The sequence below is a fragment of the Ascaphus truei genome, chromosome 3, assembly GCF_040206685.1.
Source record: "Ascaphus truei isolate aAscTru1 chromosome 3, aAscTru1.hap1, whole genome shotgun sequence".
NCBI classification, from domain to species: Eukaryota; Metazoa; Chordata; class Amphibia; order Anura; family Ascaphidae; genus Ascaphus; species Ascaphus truei.
Genome location: NC_134485.1, coordinates 335,668,720 through 335,678,192, shown reverse-complemented (window position 1 = coordinate 335,678,192; position 9,473 = coordinate 335,668,720). Strand labels below are relative to the sequence as shown.

At 41.9% G+C, this 9,473-nt stretch overlaps 1 protein-coding gene across 2 annotated transcripts in view; it reads left to right on the top strand.

Annotated features, from left to right (window-relative positions):
- The first annotated feature begins 7,686 nt into the window (after positions 1 to 7,686).
- AGAP2 (ArfGAP with GTPase domain, ankyrin repeat and PH domain 2) overlaps positions 7,687 to 9,473 on the top strand; it is a 319,313-nt gene continuing 317,526 nt past the window's right edge. Inside the window, exon 1 of one of the 2 annotated variants that reach the window (XM_075591590.1) lies at positions 7,687 to 8,408. In XM_075591590.1, the coding sequence (XP_075447705.1) occupies positions 8,198 to 8,408 (211 nt within the window). In that variant the 5' untranslated portion in view covers positions 7,687 to 8,197. The remainder of the gene's footprint in view (positions 8,409 to 9,473) is intronic. The other variant, XM_075591591.1, reaches the window with a different exon arrangement.

The window sequence follows — 9,473 nt, the reverse complement described above, 5'->3', positions numbered from 1 at the left end:
TAGTATTACTTACATATAACAAACATATGGTATTTCACATCAAATATGGTATATGCTTTTCAAAGATGGTGTATATCCTCTGTTGTCCCTTCTTCCTTTCTGGATGGAATCCTCTACTCCCGATGTTATCCTGTTTCTCCTCTCTGGATGGAAACCCTCTTCTGCCAACTGATCTGATCGTCTAGTCTTTATATACAAGGAACAGCACCTACATAGGCTATTCTGCTCTAAGTATTAGTCTGAATATGGTCTTTACATGCTTCGTCTACGTGACAAAGTTACACCTCTTATCTGTCATATAAGGAAGAAAACTTTGTCTAACAGAAAAATCTTAGGAGAGAATTCAGTGATAGATCACCCACGACAGCTGTCTGTAATAAATCCAAGTCACTTATTGGCTTCAGATATATGCTCAACTGTTGTAATAGTATCTACTACATCTCTATCTTGGAAATTAGACACATTCTTTACTATCAGAAATAACTAATGGCAGCTGTCTTAATAATCAATAATTCACTCAGAATATCATTTCTAACACCTTGATATTTACCTGGCATCCTAAGGTACTTTCCCCCATCTAATCCCAAATATTACATATGTTTCCTTTACTATAATAACTACAATAAGGCTGGTCATGTTCGCAGTTTCAAATTCGGAGTCATCTGAGAATTTAACGTTCGTGTCAGAACAAATATTCGAGCCTGAGTAAAATTCAAGCCTATACTCAAAAAAGGCTTATCCTCGAATTTGTTCTTTGGTTGTTGTTTTAATTGTTTTTTTGGGGGGGGGGGTTATTTTATAAAATGGTTGAACCTTTAGAAAAAACTGGGAATGTTTCCAAAAAAATGTAACTAAAATTCAGGGCAAATATTTTTTATTTTCCATCATTTTTAAATAATCCAAAACAAAAAGGACATCAAGTTTTGGCAAAAGCAAAACATGAAACAAATTTAGAACCGAAACGCCAGTGAAAGTGCCCACCCTTAATAATAACAGATAACCTTAATAATAATAATAATAATAACCTTGGAGTCTTACACATTATACACATTTGACACGTTTCTTTCAGCACCACAGACATTAGAGCTGCCGAATGTCACTAACAAATCCCCATATTTGTAGGGAATGACCCTTCTTACATTGGATACAATAGAACAATGTCCTGCATTTGGAGACTGTATGCCTCTGTGCTTAAGTAGACTGGAAATGCGAAAAAGGAAGGAGTGAGAAGGGGAGACAGAAGGACAGGTTTCTGTAAAAGTCCGCTCTCTGTAAAACGCAGATCTGTGTATAAGGCCCGGGCCATAGAGGGGTGAGGCGATCTGAACCGCGCTGACGCTGAGGCTCGCCTGCTGAAATCTGGGCGATTTAATGCCCATACAGGCGAGCCAGCGGGCGCGATCGGAGCCGGGGGGAGGTGGTTGGAGGCGGGGCAGTGATGTCGCTGGGCCAATCGCCCGCGAGGCACTGACGTCGACGTCACGGCGCCGACGTCGCGGCGCCGTGACATTGACACTGCTGTGCTGTGATTGGAGGTTTTCAGCCGACAGCGCGCTGAAAAACAGCTTGGCGCTCGGCTGAAACCTCCAACTCTTCAGCACGCCTGCGGACGCTCGCGTGAGCCCCCTCTCAAGGCATCCTGATTGAGGATGCAGGGGCTCAGCGCGGAGCGTCCGCACGCCTCAGCACGACCTGTCCTTCTATGGACTCGGCCTAAGAGGTTGCCAAGTAACTAACAATCACTACTGTGTCAATACCCATGAATGTTCCTAATGTCCTTTTTTTGGCGATATGTAACCCTGAGCATGCTTTTGAAATCATTAATCCCTCTGGGTATTATTGTTATGTAAACGTCTTCCTTATAATATTCGGAGATTTGTAACCCCAATTTTGTGAATGATAAAAGCGCTCAAAAAAAAGTTTCAGTCTGAGGTGAGGTGAATGCTTTTCCCCTCCGTGTGCACATGATGACAAAGCATCGCCCGTGTCAGAACACCTCTGCTTTACATACAGTAACTCTAGTAAACTCTTTTAATAAACATCAATCAGCCTAACAATATATTTCTATCATTACCTGTAAAATCTGCCAGCACATATTAATATAGAAAGCTCTTGGATGTGTAAAATGGAGTTCAGATAAAGGGACTGGGTGTGTTTCGCTTTGATTTAAATGTTTAATATTGCTTGCAAAGTATGTCTAATTGCTTAACACATCAAATTAACGTGTTAACCCTTGAACTGACTGAGGGCAGCACTGCTTCTGACAGTGAATGGGGGTTAACACACACTGAGAGTGTCATTTCAGATCCTTCTGCAACTGCATGTGTTATTTTTCATTAATTCTAGCCAGGGACAGTTTTACAAATCATTTCCACCACACGGGAAGAAAGGTGGAGTGTCAGGGATGTGTGAACCTGTACATCTACTATGATTGTGTCTGTACAACGTAGGAAAGTGGCTGCACCTGTTACACTGCATTGTGCACCTGGTCGAAGCAAACACTCCATTTATATATCTGCAGCTATTGTGTCTTAAACCTTTTGTTAGCTTGGGACACGTGCACTGCTTTGCCCTGAAAGTAGAAGTGTAGGTGTTTTTATTTCCTGCATTTCTACTTAGCCAATAACATTTTTGTTTCTTAATTTTTAATACTTAATTTTCTATCCCAACCAAAAATCAGTTTTCATTCTGAAATATAATTTGTAATTTGTATTTTTCTTACTTTTAAAGCAGCAGTCCAGGCTGCCATTTTTTAATCCCCACCTCTCCCCCCCCCCCCTTTAATATGTGCATAAATACATGCAATGATAAGTAATTAGCAAAGTTGCCGATCGATCTCTTCTCCAGTGATCGATCGTTCAACATTCGGCTCAGGGTTCACTAAATGGCTGTCAGTGCAGCAGAAAAGGTCCAAGGATGCAAAGTTCTGTGGGGGAGATCATGTGACCAGGCAGTCACTAGATACCATTGGTGCACTACTAGAGAGAGGGCAGGGCTCAAAAAGGGGTGTGCCAGAGCCTGTTTCAGAAGAGGAATGGATGTAACTTTGTAAATGGTTGCTATAGAAACAAAAAATGCTTGTTGCATTATAATATATAAAAAATGTAATTCAGATTTTTTTTTAATGCTACAAGTGTTTTCTCATAGTACTGATTTATTTAAAAACAAAAACACATGTAGGATATTGCTTGGTCTGCAGCTTTAAATATAGCCCCTATTATATTTTTCTACAAAACTCTTTACAGCTAATCTCTAAACTCATCCATTTTACAATTGCTTTTATTCTTCCCTCAGTTTGTCACTAACCCGTAACCATCCCATTAAAAGATGTGTGCACTCTATAATGCGAGCAATGTATTACTGTGCTTTTTGCATGTACTGTAGTGTTTTAGCCCTAGATAAGCTTTTTTTCCCAACAGGTCTATCAAACATATCTTAACTTAAGAAACAACCAATTAAAATGTGGGGAAAGGCGTTGCATGAGTAATTGTTTACATTTTTGGAATTTCCTGTGTATGTTTTTAATAGGACATGGGAGTTAGTTTATTATTGGGTTGTAATTCATTTCATACATTGCATTTGTAGTGATGATGTAAACAAACACTGTTAATACATGTAGCATTATTCATCTGATTGCTGTTCTGTGTGGAGGATACAAGAGCTTGTATTGTTCACTCTTAAATAAAAACAACTTTCTGCCTTATCTACTAGAACTGCTGCTCAGGTGTGTTCACAGATATCTCCTCTGTGAAGTATAGGTTAACCTATTTTGTGGTGTAAAAGTAAATAGACCCTCTATCCCAATGGTCGGCGTCTCTCTCGCAGGTGACCATATTTTTCCCGAGACAAATGTCACGCATGCACAAACGGCGACAGCCCATCAGGCACACACGTCCGGCAGGCGACCATCGCGCATACGTGGACGGCAGGCACCGGACAATAAACAAGAAATTTAAATAGATTTTGGGACACCGGGACACAGGGCAAAAAAAAAAAATTGGACTGTCCCGGCTAAACCGGGATGTCTGGTCTCTCTTTCTTTCTTTCTTTCTTTCTTTCTTTCTTTCTTTCTTTCTTTCTTTCTATTCAATTAGGAATATAATCTCAATAATGCTGATATTCATAACGCCATGCTTTTAACTGGAGTAAATCCTGGCTAACGCGACGTTATTTGATTTAGTAAATACTGTGCAATGATTAATACAGTAAATGTCATGTTTAATAAGCTAACAGAGCTTAGTGAATCTTGGCCTTTGGTAAAGAAGGAACCAGTGTTGCATGAAGTCTCCCGTTTACTGCAGGCTGACAAACTGAAACAGAGACAATATGACCTATGATTAGGGTGACCAGATGTCCCGGATTTGAAGTAAATGTCCCGGTGTCCCAACAATTATTTTAAAACCTTAAAAATGCCCCCCAAGTACAAATCCACCAGTCAGTCCTAGAGGACGGGCAGAAGGGAGAGAGAGAATGCTGAGGGGGGGGGGGGGTAGAGACAGAATAGAGGGGACGGAAAGAGAATGATGAGAAAGAGAATGGAGGGAAGAGCGAGAGAATGGAGGAGAAAGAGAATAGAGGGAAGGGAGTGATAATGGAGGGAAGAGGAGGCAGAGAGAATGGAGGGGAGGGGGAGCAGAGAGAATGGAGGAAAGGGAAGGGAGAGAGAATGGAGTGGAGGGGGGCAGAGAGAATGAAGGAAAGGGGAGGGAGAGAGAATGGCGGAAAGGGAGCGAGAGTAAATAATGCAGTATAACGGGGTAGTTGATTAGTCAAAACAATTACAATATTTATTTTTAGTGATGCAATTTGTTGTAGAAATAATTTTTTAATGTGTCCCAGTTTTTAATTTTGGAAATCTGCTCACCCTGCTTATTTATGTTATTCTTCCCAGTATTGTGTGTTTGTGTAATATCTCTGTAGGATGCTGTGTACATAGTTATTATTATATCCATAGAAATATCAGGTACAGTACATGGTGCTAGGGTTTGTGTGACCCGCCATGAAGAGCAAAACTTTTTTTTTAATGTTTTTTGAATTTTTGGTCTCAATAGAAAAATCAATTAACATCAGCTGTATTCCAACAGTCGTTCTATGTATGCATATCTTAATTATATAGAGCCCACAGTGTACTCAGCACTTTACAAATACAATAGAGCAGCGATGCGGAAACTGGGGGGCGCGACCACAGGGGGGCGTGAGACTGACTGCGGGGGGCTCGGGGTTTACAGAGGCACCGCGCGCTTCCCGAAGGCACTTAAATTAAGTGCCGGGGGAGCTGCAGGGCCTCTGTAAACCTGACTTACCTTGGCTCCGGCGGCTTCTTAGACGCATTGCCATGGCAACGTGGCGTCAAATGCCGACGGACCCGAGGTAAGCAGGGGTGGGGGAGGCGTGGAGAGAGGGGAATAGCCGGCAGGGGGGCGCAGGGAAAAAAAAGTTTGCGACCCCCTGCAATAGAGTACAGGGAATTATAATACAATAAGAGCAACAATGTCACAGTGGCTATGTGCTGTGTATTGTACTGTGCTGTGTATTGTACTGTGCTGCATATGGTACGACTAAATTCACTGAAGTGCTGATGAGGAAGTGCAGTAAACATTCAGTTACTATAAAAAAATATTTTAGATGTTCCTCTTATTGACCTCTATTCAGTATAGTGAGGGATAATGTGTAGAGTGGCATAATGCTATTGATATAATAACTTCCAATGGAAGATAAGGCATTATTAACTGGGTGTTACCCAGCTTCTTGCTATACTGCATAGGGACGTGACTTGATTTAACCCCTTCAATAACATGCGATGCTCAGCAACGCCTAAATCTAAAAAGTTATATAATTAGCCCCTTCAGTGACTGGCCTGCAATACCATTAATCATTTACCTCAAATGACAGATTACACAAGAACGCTAACAAATTAACCAAAAAGCATAATCATTTGTAGTGCCCAACATAACAAGGCTCAATAATGTAGTGATTTTCCCAGGGCACAATAAGCTGGAATTGAAATTGAACCAGTTTCTACTATCTCCAAATGACAAACCATAAGCATTCAACTCGTTCTTCTGGTTGTGCGGAAAGCAATGTACAGCTGTATATGTTTGTTTGTGTTGGCTAAATTCTGGTCATTTGTATGTACAGTATCTCTTCTTGTTGTCATAAAGCCTGGCTTTGTAACGTGCACTTGATTCATTTGCTTTGGGTTTCTGTCTTCGCCAGCGCCTTGATTTGTGTACGCACAAAATGTTTACCATGTGAGTGACATTGTGCCAGTGCCTCAGTATCTTTGTGCATCCTTTAGGTTTTCTACGGTTTATTGTCACCCGCTGTGGTAACTGGTGGGTTTTGATTTGCTTTGTGTGGTTAAGCTGGTGCGCAATGTGTTGCAGACACGCTTGCAGGTGAAGAGTTAAATAAAATGACCTGTGTATTTTAGCCCAATCCCTTCCGAAATAACTCAGGTAGCAACAGAACCCACATACTGTACTTGACAAGGAAATCCAGGGGATATGTGAGAAGAAGACTGAGGGAAGGCATGTGTTGCCAGATGGATCTGCAATGCCTTGTCTGTCTGTCTGGCAGTGAGCAGGTTAATTGTAACAGGGGCTTGTCAAGTAGACCTAAGGAAAATGCAGGTGAGTGAGGGCTTCAGTTGAAAGGAGTAGAAGGTGAAAGTCTCCTGGAGAAGAGAGACATTTTTATTATTACCTGCATAGCAATTATACAGACTTACATTACTCAAGTAATGTATGAAAAACATAAAGAATCTGTCACAAAACGTACACAGCATCTTATTGTTGTGCTGTGGTGGGCGGTTCCACAGGGTTTAATGTAGTATATTGACAGAATAGGCTTTCAATATTTATTTCACCTGATGCACTTACTGTATACAGAGCTGAGATCCCTCATAATCCAACTCTCACTCCCTGCCGCAACATGGACAGGTACAGTATGAGAGGGACATGAGGACCACATCGTTCCTAAACACAGTCTTCTTAGGCTGAGATTATAGTCTGTGCTTGAGCGCGTGCATGGCGTGGCGCGCCCGACGCTCTAGCGATCTCTGCACATACTGTTTCAGGCGATGGTGGGGTGTGGCGGAGGCGTGACGGAGGCGTGGCTATGACATCACGCAGCTGGTTTGCCGAGATTGGCTGAACCGCTCACGTGACACGGCCATTCCTTGAAAAGACAAAAAATGTTGTCTTTTCAAAACGCGGTCGCGCCATCGCACACAGTATAATCTCAGCCTTACGCTTCCCAATACAAAAGATTTTCTGTAGAGGAATCGGCATTGAGTCTGCATTTAATTAGATCGGGGGAAAAAAACCTATAATGTGCCTAGCAATCAGAACTCCTTAGGAAGGGACCAAAGGACACATGCATCAAGTGGCAGTACAGGCTATCGCCCCCTCTCCAGCGTTAACTCCCAGTCAAGTCAATAGGAGTTTAACGTCAGAAAACAGGTGTGACATCCTATACTGGCACGTGATGCATGTGTCCCCCAATGGGAAGCACAAGACGAAGTGATCTAGAGATGGGCTAGAGGGACAGCTTCTTGTTTTTTAGTGGTTAACTACTTCCTGCCATATTGTCTTACTGTGTAATCTAGGGCTAGAAGTTAAAGCTGTCCTATTTTGTAAATCAAATGCCTATGTCTTCTATTGCAACTCGAAAGGCCTCTAAATCATTGTGGAACTGTGTGCTTTTAGCCACCCTTACAGCAAAGGGGTTAAAATTAGGAGTCATTTGCAGACTGTGACTGTAAGAGTCTGGGAGGGACACTGTCAGCAGAGAGCGAAACACATCTGAAACTTTACTCTGAGTCCAGGAAGTGCACACGTGAACAGCAGAGATGCCGAGACAGGCAGAGTAAAAGAAGAAAAACTGAGAGACAGACGGCATAGAAGAAAAACACGAGAGGACGACAAAATTGACAGAGGGGGGAATACGAGAATTTACCAAATTTTAGAGAGCGAGAGAGAGTAAAGTGTAAAGAGAGCAAACCAGAAAGGTGAAGAAGGAGAGAGCAGGAGAGTGCGGCGAGAGGGAAAAAAAAAAAAGAAGACAGAGAAAAAAGAAAAATAGCAAGTGGAGCACCAACATGTCTCGCCAGTAATGGGCCACTTTAATTATTGTGTTTGCTTTTCTGTGGTGGCTTTTTATGTGAGACACGTGCTAAAGAGAAGAGAGCGGAGTGATGAGCGGTGAACTTGGCAGAAGTAGAGATATGATACTAGAGAGCACCAGGATGAATACACCGAAGCAGCAAAATACAGCAGCCATCCGAGGCGAAGTGAGGAGACACGATGTGACCAAGGCCCAGATCAGCAAGCTATTTAAGCTGGTAGCCCATGTGAGTGACCAGCAGCTCAAATCCCACCTGGCAGTTTCCCTGCACAGCCTGCGAGGTAAGGAAACCCACCTCTAGCCTCTTACTGCACTTTACAATGAGAAGCCATTACGTTTTCTCAGCCCACTTTTGCCTGGATGTGGTTTTTCTACAAGATTTAGTCAAATACCTTTTTATATTGTGGGAGCCAATGGTGCACAGATGTTATAACCCCTGTTAACACAGAATAATGCGTGGAAAAATACATTGCTGGTGTGTTACCATTGGGTTTTTTTAATAGCGGTGTGATAAAAGTAGCAATGATAACGTTTGCAATAATGCATTGCATTAATGAGTGCAACAACGTCTGCTATATCTGTAAATGAGTAACCAAAGCATCTTTACTAAGGTAGCATATTCTCTAGTAACCCTACTCCTGTAATACCTTATCTCATATACTGCTGAAGGCCTCCAGTAAAATAGGGGGAAACCAGTAACTTGCTGTTAGCTCCTCCAGAAGTAAAGGGTATAGCGCACTACGGGAGTTGCAATGGGCTGTAGTAGACTTTTCCGTGAGTGAAGAATATTGTGTTACTGATAATAATATTTAAACACAAGACCTCACTTGTTTTTTTGGGGTCAGATTATAGAACAAGTAGAGCCACTAAAATAATTCTGACAGGAGAATCAAATCATATTTCAATTACAAGCATAAGATTGCAAAAATGCACCAATGGCAAAGCTGCAACTGGCATTCAAAATACCTTTACTATACTTACCCATAGTAATCCAATAAAGTTCTGTCATGGTGAGCCCCGCTACAGCTAATTAATCAGTAAGGTGCTAGTGGGTGACGTAGATACTGGGCAGGAGTTTATGTGGTGACTCGGCAGCATTTGGTGAGTGTAGGGCTGCCTGTTTTCTCCCGTTACACAGTTCATTTAGTGGTATTAGCATTGGTGGTAGCACATTCATGAATATGTGCATAGGTATACTTAAAGCCACACCGTACTCTATAGGGATCTATTAGCCACTGTTCTCACGATCTGTGTATGATAGTTAGCTCACTAAACACCAGGAGTTTAATAGCTGTATATAGGTGATTACATGTGGGTATTATTATGAAGAGATACGATTGATCACT